General features: G+C 55.9%; 4 protein-coding genes across 4 annotated transcripts; 1 reads left to right on the forward strand and 3 right to left on the reverse strand.

The window, feature by feature from the left end:
* Window positions 1–613: 613 nt before the first annotated feature.
* POX_f08515 (uncharacterized protein) lies at window positions 614–2,323 on the reverse strand (the record flags this gene model as incomplete). The annotated part of the gene is made up of 3 exons (XM_050117286.1): window positions 614–1,999; window positions 2,073–2,203; window positions 2,272–2,323. 3 exons carry the CDS (start codon window positions 2,321–2,323, stop codon window positions 614–616), a joined length of 1,569 nt encoding a protein of 522 aa, XP_049967425.1.
* Window positions 2,324–3,801: 1,478 nt separating this feature from the next.
* POX_f08516 (Mitochondrial nuclease) lies at window positions 3,802–4,800 on the forward strand (the record flags this gene model as incomplete). Its single annotated transcript, XM_050117287.1, has 1 exon — window positions 3,802–4,800. The coding sequence occupies one exon, from the start codon at window positions 3,802–3,804 to the stop codon at window positions 4,798–4,800; it is 999 nt and encodes a 332-aa protein (XP_049967426.1).
* A 405-nt stretch (window positions 4,801–5,205) lies between these two features.
* Window positions 5,206–6,642, reverse strand: POX_f08517 (uncharacterized protein; the record flags this gene model as incomplete). Its single annotated transcript, XM_050117288.1, has 3 exons — window positions 5,206–5,543; window positions 5,676–5,931; window positions 6,103–6,642. The coding sequence occupies 3 exons, from the start codon at window positions 6,640–6,642 to the stop codon at window positions 5,206–5,208; spliced, it is 1,134 nt and encodes a 377-aa protein (XP_049967427.1).
* Window positions 6,643–8,008: 1,366 nt separating this feature from the next.
* Window positions 8,009–12,444, reverse strand: POX_f08518 (uncharacterized protein; the record flags this gene model as incomplete). The annotated part of the gene is made up of 3 exons (XM_050117289.1): window positions 8,009–10,923; window positions 10,978–11,901; window positions 11,958–12,444. 3 exons carry the CDS (start codon window positions 12,442–12,444, stop codon window positions 8,009–8,011), a joined length of 4,326 nt encoding a protein of 1,441 aa, XP_049967428.1.
* Window positions 12,445–13,817: the final 1,373 nt, after the last annotated feature.

Raw genomic sequence — 13,817 nt, forward strand, 5'->3', positions numbered from 1 at the left:
TCACTGACATCATTCCTCTCCATATCAGAGATTAGAAACATGCGCTCAGACGACAACTCCGTCAAGTCGTGTGTGTCAAACAGAAGCATGTGTTTGTTCATTGCTTTTATGAAAACTCTGCGAAATCGACAAAAAGGAAAGAGTGACAACAGCAGACTTCTATGGACTAGGTAGGACCCCAGAGTAACGTTATTTTCATGGTGGGTTTTTGCACCTCTTCCTAGGTGCTGACATGTCCTCGAGAATCCCAAGAGTGTAACCTCCACTTGTAACCATGACCTGATCTGATCATGGAATCGAGCTGCAAGGCCAATTCCACGTCCCGAAAAAATAAATGGGCAATGAGGAACGAGCCAAAGCCAACCACCCTCAAGTGGACACCAGGTCATAGCCGTGTATGTATATGATATTCAGCCGGCGCCGCCAACCATGCAAATCCAGACAGAACGAGCAGAAGCAAAATAAGAATAAGCGACAGGCGGCAGAAGAAGATAAATCGCAAAACAGGAGGAACTCCCCCCGGCAATGGTCCGGCAAAGCCAGAAACCAGAAGAAAGGAAAAGAAAGGAAAAAGAACCAAACAAGTGAACAAGAAACACCATCATATTCATTTTCATGCCGTCAATGCAAAACTGAAACCCATCAGTCCCATGCCCACCACGGCAAAAGCCATTCCCATATTCCGATGGTGCGTCAAGCCCAGACCTTCGCTGAACAGCTGCAGCGCAACCGAAGTCATCACGCCGGCAGTCACAGCAAACATACCACCGTAGACCCCCCACGATGGGCCAACAGAGTCGGGTCCCCGGTGTCCCGAGCTCCAGAACCACAGGGCAGCAAGACCGGCCCCGGCGGGTTGACTGATCCCGCCCAAGATACTGGACCAGAACATGGCCTTCCATCGTGAGTTGAGGGCAAGATACAAGGGCAATGCCATGGCGAACCCCTCGACGATGTTGTGGATGAAGAGCGCCAGGAACACGGTCAATCCGAGCGTGGGGCTAGCGTGATTGGTCGCAAAAGTGATGAAGCCCTCGGGAAGCTTATGCAGGGCAATGGCAAGCGAAGTCTGTAAGCCAATGGAGAGAAAGGCATTTTGCGGCACGTGGTGGTGGTGAGTGGAATCGACAGCGGCTTTTGTGGATTGTCCGTCTCCAAAATCGTGCTCGGGGTTCCCCTGGGATTCATGGTCATGGTGGGAGGTTTGGTTGTCAGAAGCTCTGTGGACATGATGCGAATGTTCTGCGGCCGGTCTTTGGATCAGTGGAGGGGTAGACGAAGCTGACGTGGGAGTATCGAGCAATTGTGGTTGTACATGTTGAACGTATTCCTCGTCATTGGCTGCGACTGCGTGGATATGGCTCACATGGCCCGGTCTAGATTCAGTCGAATGCTCCGAGTCCAATTGGACGTCGATACTGTGTCGCGACGGGGTCAGCTGGGGGCGAGACCCCGAGTCTGCGTTGGCAGCCGGGAACGAAGTGAGAGTTGGGACAAGGATCTTGGTGCATTCCTGACCACACGTCTGAGAGACACCATAACAGGGCCCGTTCTCGTCGCAGCGGTGCTTGACGCCGCCGATGAGAGAACTCAGACGCCGCGAGATCGACGCCCTCAGAGATTCTCGTTGCCTCAGGCTTGAGGCACGATTCACCCGCGGGGTCGCGTGTGACGTTGACTTGGAGGAGTATAATCCAGAGGGGCGCAACAGAGGTGTCTGTTCGGTTACTCCATTGGTGTTGGGGTGAGAAGGCGTATCGTCGCAGTCTTGCATTTGTTGGCCGCGTTCAGGATCGGTCTCCGGTCCGTCATGAGTGTGAGCACAATCGACGACATGCGACGGAATGAAGCGATGAATGAAGTTAGAGGCAATACGGATCACCACCACACCCGCAATAAACAAGCCCGTCAAGATGTAGGCAGATATGGAGGGGGAAAATCCCGCTCGAGTCAGGTACTCTTTGGAGGTGGGCAACATGCTATACAAGGACGTAAACAGCTAGTGAGACGGTTAGACTTGGTGACAATCATGGTAGTGAAACTCCGCCAAGAGAGTTGCTTTCATAGCTCACCATCACGCCAGCACTGAGGCACAGAGAGGCGGACAAAAAGTTGTTGCTGTTGGCAATCTGAAACTTTTTATCACGGGTGATGTGGCGCACGATGATATCGACACAGATGATGGCCGAACCGAGGACACAGGCTGTGTAAGATGCGGTTAGCGATGATTCCTGGGTTAAGGCCGACTTGTTCACAGTCAGGGACTCATACCGACGCCTGAGACGGCGCTCATCACCCATCCTCGAACGTCGTTGGCGGCCATGGCGACTGGCGATGCGGGCAAGATTTCGAACCCCGGAGAATGATGTCAATTGTTCTCGACTTTCGGAGAGGAAGAGCGAATGTGGGCCGTGGGCGGTCAACCAGATCAACCAGGTCAACTGGTCAACTGGTCGGTGATGAAGTACCGGTCGGCCTCGGAGGAATGAAGTCAACCAACTGACTCAGCAGTTTGTAGAATGATCACGGATCCGTCTTCAGCTCATCACCATCACTGAACCAAGGAGAGAGAGAGAGAGAGAAATCTTTGTGGAAGAAGACAGCGACGAGAATTGGGCGGTATCCTCAAAGAGTCGAAGGTACTCAATCTCGTTCTCCACCCACGGGCTGCAGCCATCGGCCACCGCGCATTCTCCAAGTCTCCCGCAAGGTCCTCACCCGATGATTTGACGAAGATGAGATGCATGGCGACCCTCGATCCCCTCCGCCGATCGCTCTGCATGTTTGCGACCCCACTCCCCGCAGCTCTGTCAGATGCGCGACAACAGGCCTCAACTTTCGCCAAGGGCAGTGACGGACATTGTCAGCACTGGCCGTAATTCGCGCCGCAGCAATCGAAAATGGAAACGTGGAGGAGAGAAGGTGAGTATGTGGAGGCTGATGATTTTGAGGGAGTGATGCCGAACGACCGTACACATACACACACACACACTCTCTCTCTCTCTTTCTCTCTCTTCATCATCATCATCCACAGACAGCGACCCGCATGTCGCTCAAGGTGGGATTACTCGTTCGCCAGTTGACGCCGTCTCTAACCGGCGTGCATCGAATCATTTGCTGCTATTGACAAGGCGTCGATCGTGAAAGACCTCAGGTTTCTTCATCAATGGGCCACTGATACTACTGCGCATTCCTAGCAAGGCTGAGAGACCAGCCAAGACGGGAGGTCTGCTGACTGGGCTGTTTCACGGGCGACTATCTGAGCTCGATCACCTGCCTCTGGACTCATGCTGGGAAGCGACCTCTTGTGAGAGCCTGATGACTACTCTGTACATCCTACTCCTTGAGTGAGGTAGTCCTCACGACTCAACTACTCACCTGCTCGCTCTCCACTCATTCGATGGTTTCTTCTGGTTGATAGCACCCAATTCATTCACCGCCCGCTTATCAAGAGTCACCGCCTTTCTCCGCACTATTGAAAGATTCCGAAATGCCCCACCCGGGTGCTTCTCATCGTCCAATCGGAACAAGATGTGACTGAGCACAAGCAGAGCTAATGGGTCTCAGCTGCGGTCCACTGATTGGATGTATTCTGCCCCCCGTGCTGCTGTTTTTTTTTTCTCCCCCTGGTGACAGCGTCGCGCGCATCGGCGAGGAGGAGAGACAAATCATCTGGAAGCGGTGCCCCAAGTGATAATACACGACTGCGCAGGCCCCCAGGTTTCCCCTCAATCTTTGTTTAAAATCCGCAATCTCCATCGGCTCCCCCTGACTTTCCCCCTCCCCCAATCGACGGCAAAAATGTCAAAGGCAACCTTGGCTGTGATCGCAGCCGCCAGTGCGGCCACCGGCGCCGGAGTGACGGCTCTGCTGTACTCGTCCAAGTCCTCATCCCAACCGTCGCCACAGAACCAGCAACAAGTGCCTCCTCCCCCGTCGATGGCGGGAGGTGTCAAGGTGCCTACCGCCGTGCCAGCCCCAACTTTGGCAGCCAAGGCCAGTGCTGGGGTTGGCCCCGTCAATCCCGCCGGCATCCTACAATACGGCTTCCCCGGCCCCGTCGCCGACGAACTGTCCACACTACCACTTCACGGTGCCTACGACCGTCGCACCCGGAACCCGGCCTGGGTCGCTGAGCATATCACTCCGCAGTCGCTGGCGATGAACAATGCCGATCGTAAGCACAGCACGTTCGCCGAGGATACCTCCATCCCGGCCCTGTTCCGCGCCAAGTTGGCCGATTACTTCCGTTCGGGCTACGACCGCGGCCATCAAGTGCCGGCGGCCGACGCCAAGTGGTCGCAGGGGGCCATGGACGATACATTCTACCTGAGCAACATGTGCCCTCAGGTCGGCGAGGGTTTCAACCGGGACTACTGGGCGCACTTTGAAGACTTTTGTCGGAAGCTGGCGACTCGGTACCCCTCCGTGCGAGTGGTCACAGGGCCACTGTACCTGCCGCATCGTGATCCGGATGGGAAATGGCGGGTCAACTACGAGGTGATTGGGAACCCCCCCAACGTTGCCGTGCCCACCCACTTCTACAAGGTGATCTACGCCGAGGACGGCACTGAGTCCCCCACCAGCAAGGTCGCCCTGGGTGCCTTTGTCTTGCCCAACGCCCGAATTCCCAACGAGAAGAGCCTCTCCGACTTTGAGGTGCCCTTGGAAGCGGTGGAACGCGCTTCGGGCTTGGAGTTTGCCGCCAAGCTGGACCCCAGCCGTCGCCGCCGCCTGTGCCAGGAAATCAAGTGTGACATTGTCGTGCGCGAGTTTAACAACACTCGCAAGCGCAACTAAGAGAGAGAGAGAGAGAGAGAGAGAGAGAATTGGGCGCGCGAAGGATAGAGTTCCATGAGCGAGGGATCAGTTGTTCATCTCCATACTTTGGAACAATTCATGTCAGAGCTTGGGGTGGATCCATTGAAAGGTTCAGCCGGCTTTTGTATATTTAGAACCTATTTGCATCGTTGGGGCGTTCATCATTTTGGAGTGGACCCACTCACGGAAGATGCATCTACGCATTTGCACGAATTGTATGTGTTTTCTTGGAAGTGCGTCCGTGCAATAGAAATAATTCGCAACGGACATTAACCGCCGTAGCTTCAGGTGGCGTTTCTCTATTCCATCTTCCAAGTCTGGATGGGAATGGGCAGCATCGATCGAGCATCATCACCATCGTCACCATTCTCATCCGCATTCATCTCAACACTGGAATGCCACGCCGGTTTTCTCGGCGACGGTGCTTCCGCCTCCCGCGAAGCCGGTCCCTTCGGAGCTGATCTCCACGAGGCCGGGCTGAATGGCCTCTTTGTCCTTCTTCTTGGACTTTTTCTTGGTCGTGGTCGTCGAGTCCTCACCGGGGGTCTCATGTGAGCCCTTGGGTGTGATATCCGTCTCGCAGACGTAGCATAACACCAGACCATGGAGGGCGGCCGTCTTGGCCTGCTCCTCTTTCGAAGCGTGGGGATCTGGAACGTCGTGAGGAGTCATGAATTTGGTCACACAGGGCGAGCAGATGACATGACCACAAGGTTTGGTGACTAGATCGCGATGTCCAACCGATGAGAATTAGCTGTGTACCACTCAAGGACCGTCTCACCCGGACCTCATTCGAAGACGGACGCGGGGAAAGATCTGCGATTCCCAGACCCTCAATCATCAGGTGTACATACGCATCGCCTTCAACCCATTGCTCAGAGTCTTCTTGCAACTGGGACACACTCGGGACACAGTTCCACCCGCGCCCGTTTCCTCCGTGAAATGCACGTCAACCAGCGACTTTAAGGAGTAACTGTGCTTGTGTTTCTCGTTCGACCCGGGGCAGATTGGTGTCAATTTGACTGTCTTACTGGCCGTGATGGCATCGTGATCCGTCGAGGGAGTCAATGAGGGAACCCAGAAGGAGGGCAACGCCGATTTGCTCGAATCCTGCACCAAAAGTCAATTCCCCCGCCAATTCATGGATGAGTCCGTCAGTCCCAGCCCGAGTTCCATCTGCGTCTTCCAGCACCATCATGTCATGCACGTCTTCAACTTCACAAAGCCCCCACACACAATGCAAAGCTCCTCCATCTCATCCCAATCATCAGTGTAACGTACCTTTTCCTTCTTCAACTCCACCTTCAACCTCTCCTGCTCCTCCCTTGCGACCCTCGCCATCTCCTTCTCGTCCAACTCAAACACCTTCCTCCTCTTCCCATCCACCTCCACCTCCCTGTTCTTAAAAGCCGCAATCGCCTGCTCCTCCTCCGCCTTTCTCTTCTTCCCCGTCCCCGTCCCCAACCCCATCGAAATGAGCTCGAAATCCCTCAACTCCTTCCTCTTTGCCTCCTCCAACATGCGCTGCTCATCCTCAGCAAGCCGCTTCCGCGCTTCCTCCCGCTCGCGCTCCAGTCGCTTGATCTCCTGCCGCTGCGCCAACAGATCGTTAATGGCACATTCACGACAGAACAAATCCCCGTTCGTAGCGCACGCCACCACGGGCGCGCGCGCGGGCTGAAGACATAACCGACACGACGCAAAGGGAAGGAACGAGTCGCGCCCGATCACACTGCGTTTCGTGCCCCATGTTGAACGCAGGAGTCCGCGCTCGTACGAGGTGAAATGGGGCAGGGAGGTGTTGCGTTTGGAATGCGCCATTGTGTCTCCGGAGAAAGTTTTTTTTAATAACAAGTGAAAATAGCGAATGGGTCAACGATTGGAGGCGTTCACTTCGTAATGTTCGTGAAATGACGTGTTTCGGGGGTGATTTACGGGAGAATCGCTGATTGGGATCGCGCTTTGGCTCAAGAACATCTGATTTTCGGATTGCGGATTGGTCCGAGAGAGAAGAATCGGGAATGGCCCAAAAGTGCAATGTTGCCCAGACCAGGTGGCAGAGGTTGGATGGAGTAGGTCTGAAGTAAGAATGGTGGACGGAGGCGGTTTTTTTGGTTCCCCTCCCAATTGGCTGGGGCGGTCATCGGGAGCTGTACGCCTTGCAGAAAGCGGCGGAGAACTGCGGCACAAACGGGGGATTGTGGGGGATTGGCTTCTACGACCACACCGCCCAGAGGCACCGCCCTGTCTGGGAAAAGCTTCGAGACCAAAGAGGGAAATGGAGGCTCGGGTGCAGTTGAGCCGGAGTATTAAAGCGACGCTGCTTCCTGCTACACGGCTGCGCTGATGACTGCTACTTCAATCCGCTGGACAGCTTAGGTAGGGACCAGGGTTTCTCACCTTGTCGAAAGTCCAATCAGAGTTTCAACTGGTGGACAACAAAGCTGTTGCCTTGAAAAGTTCTATCCCATTCCTCAAGCAAGCCCACAACAAAAGTACAAGTACATTCAAAACCATACGAACAGTGAGAAAGGGACCACGCGGAGTGGTAATACTTTTCGTGCACACAGAGACAAAAGTTTGGTCAAATCCAATCGGGGGGAAAGTTGACCGACGAACGTAGTCCCAATATTTGACAACCTGGACACTTGAATTGCTTTCTCGTACCTCCCAAGCCGGAGCCAAATCGAAAAAACTCTCCTAAAAACACCAACACACTGAGTAGATAGTAGACAATCATGAAACGGAATCCACCCAAACGTAGTCGAATGCAGAATCCAGACGAGTTTCGCCGACAGTAATGCTATGATGATGCAGGTTGCGGGATCAGATGCGATGATGGCCATGACAGAGACGAAGAAATAATGGAAAACAAAAAACGTATTCAGACCAAGACTTGGTGTCTGGGATAGATTCTCATCAGCAACAAAAACAGGAATTTTTCAAAAGGTGCACTGGGGTATAATGGTAAGAAAGTTCATCAGTCTCGCAGAAGCCGATGCAGAGAAATAAGGGGGGTTTCGAAACAAAACAAAAAGGAAAACCAGAGACCGAACACTTCCCAAAAAAAGGGGGAGGAAGATAAAAAAAAAATTGAGAAGAATTGCCGACCCGACTGTACATTGGATGTAGGGGGGAAGTCAAAGCAGCCACACTTTGTCGTTTTGGTGGACCAAAGCAATCAAGCTCAGGCACCCACTTCTTGCTGACGGAGATTCTCCGAAGATGGGGTCTCAACCATCCGCTCCCCGAGAGAAGTCGACGAAGGAGACGTTATCTCCCCAGACGCAGTAAGGGCACCGCCGTAGACGAAAAGGCCCGGGCCGGGGCCGGGGCCGGAAGGGCCAACCACACCCTTGTGCTCGGCCTCCATCCCAACTAGATCGGGGCCAGTGACCGTCTCCAGCTCTTGGGCAGTGGGTTGCGAGTGGGATCGCTTCAGCGAGCTGGTCGGTAATACTTCTTGAGCATCTTTGAATTGGTCAATGGTATCATCGTCACTGCGCACGCTCAAGCCAGTCATTGTGCTGGTACTCATGACAGATGGACGGCGATCCGCCGCAACGCTCTCGGGGATGATGGCGTCGCCGCTGTCAAACGGGACAAGGTCGGACCCACGTTGCTCTTCATGAGGGGTCGGCTTCCGAAGTTTGAGACGCTCCTCGGGCGACATGTTCTGCCACTCGGAGCCAAAGGTGACAATCGAGGCCTTTTTGCCGTGAACGGTGAAATTGGGTGTCTTGCGTGCAAGGACGTTACTTTCTCCACCGTCCTCTTCGGGACCACCGATGGTCGACACCGAGTCGCGATTCTTCTTGTGGCGCGAATGGTGGCGATGAACACTGTGAGATTCACGTAGGGTGCGATGGAGGCTCCGGCGCACCCGACTAGGCCGATGATCGTTCTGCGAGACTTCGGACGACTCATCAGGCTGGCCTTCACTCTCCACTTCCGGCACAGCACCCGACGTCTTTCGCGCTGGAGGCGAGTTACCAAGGTCCAGCAGGCCGGTTTCTCGGAGCAAGCGCTCTTCGCCGTCTTCAAAACTGACCGGGGATGTGATCTTGGATGCACGGGATCCTAGACTGGCGGCATCAAATTTGCTGCCCCGACTCAACGTGGAGATCTCACGCTCAAGACGAGGGGCGCTCTCAGACCGGCTGTCGGAAGCAAGAGCGATCGACAGAGGCCGCCCGACCCGACCGAGGTCGGATGAAGTGACCGAGGTCGGGATACTAGGTCGACGCAACTCCTCGGCAGGGCGTTCACTCAAGAAGCCCGTATCGATACTTGGCCGGTCGACAGTGGCAGCCGCCGTAGATTCCGGGGGGATGTCATGGGTAGACTCGCTCTGGACGATGCTGGGCGCTGCATGGAGACTGGGCTCAGACCGAATAGAGGGACCAGATACAGAGGGCATGCGATGAGGGCTGGTATGCGTGGACACGGTTTGACCAGCCACCGATCCCGTCCGGTCTGCAGGCACGGTCTCTTCTTGCCCAAGATCGCGAAGAAGGACTTCCCGGTAACACTTGGTGCGCGAGAGGTCTTGTCGGACCCATCGAAGCTTGGCCGACATGCGCGCTGCGGCCAGGATCACGTTCTCCCGGGCGCGGGGAGTCACCGGGGTCAGGACTTGCAGGTGACGCGCATTTCGCAAAAGATCATCCAGTTGCCGTTGCGTGGCAAACAGCTTCTCGTTGGCATCGCGGATCTTCTGGCTCATGAGTTGCCTCCGCGCAGCCACAAACTCGGCGACCACGTCGCTGTCAATACTGGGGGAAACCGGTTCTTTGTCCCTGGACTGGTGAGAGGTCAACGACGAAATCGACCCGAGGCGCTGGCTGCGGCGGTACCGTTGGCCCTCGTAATTGGTCGCAATCATCCCCTTTGTCCGCACGCCGGTGGTTCGGAAGGCTGCCGCGTAATTGAGCTTGTGGATCCAGTCGTTCATCTCGGTCTCGGAGTCGGCCAAAAAGACTTCTTCAATGGAGTTATGCCGTACGAATGAAAAGGCGTTCTTGTGTTTCCTGTAGCTGCTGTCCAGTAGAGCCACCGCATCATTGGTCGACATGATGCCATCGGGTTTGAATTCAGCCAGCGGGGGTCGGAAGATCAGCGTTCCCCGACGGCCATGTTTCTCATAGGCCTCGTGCTGCGCCATCAGGCTTCGCACCCAGGTCACATTGCGGAAGAAGTATAGTTGGGAGAACGTAAGGACCGCGCCCCATTCCGCCCACGGGGATCGGGCGCGCTTCTTTTTGGGATCCTTGCGCCAAAGTAAGCCGACTTTGGCCACCTTGATGTCCACCAAGCCCGGATGGGAGACGGCAGGATTGTCGAGACTGGCCTGCATGAACGCATCTGGTCGAGAGCGCTGGGAGATGATCTGAAGAATGCCCGACTTGGCGAAGGCCTGGTGCAGATCATCCATGTCAGGCGGACCCACGGTCCCCACGTGGCTGTAGGTGTCCTCAAGATCCATGACCTCCTTCAAGCTCGGTCGGAGGGTGGAGAGCTTGTTGTCCATGATGAGCGTGTAGGGATCCACCGGTTCCCGGGTCACCAGTGGCAGGTGTTCCGAGCTCGTGCTGCGAAACAGGACGCGCCGAGGTTTGGCGAGATGGCGATCGCGGAGGTTGGCATCCTCGACGTGAATGAAGGGGGTGTAGGAGATATTCTCGTAAAAGCATTCCAAGATGTCCTCCGAGATGCCCTCGCCGCGGCAGTTCTTCACATAATCGAGCTTTTGCATCTTCCGCTTGTTGTTTTTGTTGAAGACATCGGTGTGCAGAATGAGGATCGAGAAGGCGATGAAATAAGCTTGATCTGTGGAAGCAAAAATTCCCGGGTTGCACTCGTGGTATCGGTCCGCGAAGGCTTGTAGAAATCGGTCGATCTGCTGGGTTTCCTTGGGGAGCTCCACTTCCATCAGCAGCTTGCGGATGGCCATGTCGATGGGATCACCAAAAAATGAAAAGGATCGCATGTATTTGCGGAGGGACACTTTGTAGAACTCGTCATCCGACTGGGCCAGAACACCTCCAATCATGCCTCGGGGTAGAGTTTCCTCAAGTTTGGTCAGATACGCGGCGGCGGCGTCTCATCTCGTCCTCGCGGCTCGGCACCGGGGGAAGATCCGGCTTGATAGGGGACGCCATGCCCCCGATCCCCGGAGACCCATGGCGGGGGATGGGAGGCTCCGAATTCTGCCGTAGGCGCTGAGAAATGTTGAAGATATCACCAAAGCTCTTGCGACCACTCGTCGACGTCGACGTGCGGCTGGACGAGGCGAGGTACGGGACCGGAGACAGATCGTCCACCGTATGCTCCGCCAGGGAACCCATGGTGGAGGACCGCCCTCGCCCGTCAGAGATGGGTTGGACCGAATCGAGCGGGCCGAGTTGGTGGAGTTGTTGCGCAGCAGCGGGGGTGCCCCCGCGGCCGCTAGGCCGACAGACGACCGTGAAGGGGACGGCAGCGGGGAAATTTGGTCTTGTTCCGAGCCATTGGAGATGGGGTTCTCGAGGGGCATTGTTCGATCTGTGGGCGGGGAGGTGACCTTGGGGGGTAATGGGAAGAGGGGACTTCGATGTCGCTTCAGTCGGGGCATGCGAAACCTCTTCCCCGTGGTTGTGGTCGTGGTCCCGGTCGTCGTCGTCGTCGTGGCAGTGGTTGGGAGCTGCGTATCTCGCGGCGTGTTGGTGCGGAAGGTCTGGTCTCCATAACTTTGATCGGAGCGGGAGGACTCTGAGAAACGGGGATCGGGCACCGAGACCGAAGATCGCTGAGAGCCATTCACGGGGGGGTCACGGCCCCCGCTTCGTATGGAGGTCGTTGACAGTCTGCCCGGCTCTTCTGCGCCAGCCGCCGGGACGGTGAAGAGACTGGATTCGACAACCTGCGAATCGAGGGATTCCTGATGTCTCCGGTCCGTTTTCTGGAGGCTGTCTCTTGAGGTGCGTGGAAATTCCTCCATCGAGTGCTTCCGAGATGAGGGAAGCAAGCGAAGCTTGTGTCGTGGTTTTGTGGGTTGGTCCAGCTCGTGACTCGTGGGAGCCGTGGTGATGATCTTAGGGGCTGCGAATTCCACGTCAGTCATCCATCGCGAAGGGACATGCAGGCTGTGGCGAGACCACCCTCTCCGCCATTCCACACACAGTGGGTCGTGCCATCCTCCTGATCGGGGAACGGGTCACTGTACTTACGCGGAAGCGATGGCATCGGAGGGGTTCCTTCGGCCTTTGCATACGACTTGGACAGCTGTGGATCGGAGGCGTGACGCAGTCTCATGAAACTGAACCGATTCCGCCGCAAGCTTGGGGTCTCATCATTGGGGGGACTTCCCATGACGGCGTGCGGCGCAGCTGCGTCATCGGGACCCGAGCTCCCTTCTGTTGGCACCTGCAGTCGCTGGGCGGCGCCGTTCTCCGTGGTGGCATCGACGAAGCCTACCGGGAGGTTGGCGGCGGACCGAGGGGCTGACTCGGAGTATCGGGGGTTGTCGACGGGGGCGTGCGGACGGGGGAGGTGTTCGCTACGACGGATCGGAGGCTGTGCTTCGATGGTACTCTGACGCTTTGCACTTCCGTCCGCCACGAGTCGCAGGCCTTTCCAATGCATGGCTGCGAGGGACCGAGGTGTTTCCACCCATGCGTGGCTGTTTTCAAAAGCCCAGCGGCGGGTGGGAAGAGGTGATGTGGTAAGCGTCCGATTCGATGGGGCGGGCGGTGACGGTGACGGTGACGGTCACGAGTGCGAAATGAGCAGTCGGAGCCTGAGGTGACGGAAGGGAGATGGAAATGGTCTAGGGGGGTGGGATGAAGGTAGTCGGATGGCGATGAGGAGAGAGAGAGAGAGAGAGAGAGAGAGAGAGAAAGAGATGTCTCGAAAAGTTGAAAGGTCACCACTTCCTCATTCAGCACGAGGCTCGTGGGACGCGAGGGGAGAAGAGACGCAGGTGGGTTGCTCCGATGGAATTGCGTTACTGGTCTGACTGTTCAAGCAACATTGTCTTTTGGAGTGTTCCAGGCCGTTGGTGGGAATTGGAAAGTGGAGTGGAGTGATCGGCCGCTCGAGACACAAAAGAGACGATGTGGAAAACACAAAGAGAGGGAGAGAAAAAAAAAAGCCGTAAACCCTCCCAAAAAAAGTAACCAGAGACCATCAGAGTCCCCAAAAAGAAAAAGCAAACCCACACAGCCGCAGGGCAAAAGGGGAAACTGCCACTTCGGCGGGTCAGACTTTAGTCCAATGGGGGAAAGTTGGGAGCACAGAAGACGAACGCCGGCGAGAACGTGAGGGGCGGTGCGGTACCCGTGGAGGACAGTTCCTCTTCCGATGCACGTCAATCGGATTGAGCGAGAGCGAGCTGATGAGATTTTGACCGAAAAGAGGCGGGGGACGAGAAATGGGGACGGAACCTCCACATGGCGAGAAACAGGAGCGTCTTTTTTTTTTCGTGAGTTTTCCCGTCCGAGAGTCCGACTTGGGAGTTGGAGGCGGGGGTTCAGAGCTTCAGAGCGAACCAGGCAGACAAGTTCTCAATACCTTCGACCTGCACCAGAACCAGAAAGGCAGCACGTAACTTTCGAGCCTCCCTTCGTCTAGCCTATTACTACTGTACGAATCTCGTCCCGAGGAACCTTTGAACTGTGAACCCTGACCGGTGATCACCTCCCGGTTGAGACGGTCTACGACTGTACGGTACTGTACGGTACCACCACACACCTCCGGTGATGATTTTGTCAAGTCGGTGCTGGACTCCTCGCACCTGTCGGGACGAAGAGACTTAGCCGGGCGTGGACATGAAAGACAGGCTCCGAGCACACGGGGGGCAGTTCCGTGGAGGGGGGGACCTTGCGTCCCAGGTGTCGTAGGCATCCCGGTAGGTGAACAGAGCAGGTACGACAACTGGAGAGCTTCAGGTCCATTGATGGGAGGATCCAGGTATATATCACCGTTGGTGAAGACGGAAGACGAGGAGTAGTAACTTA

Source organism: Penicillium oxalicum, chromosome VI, assembly GCF_001723175.1.
Source record: "Penicillium oxalicum strain HP7-1 chromosome VI, whole genome shotgun sequence".
Classification (NCBI taxonomy): domain Eukaryota; kingdom Fungi; phylum Ascomycota; class Eurotiomycetes; order Eurotiales; family Aspergillaceae; genus Penicillium; species Penicillium oxalicum.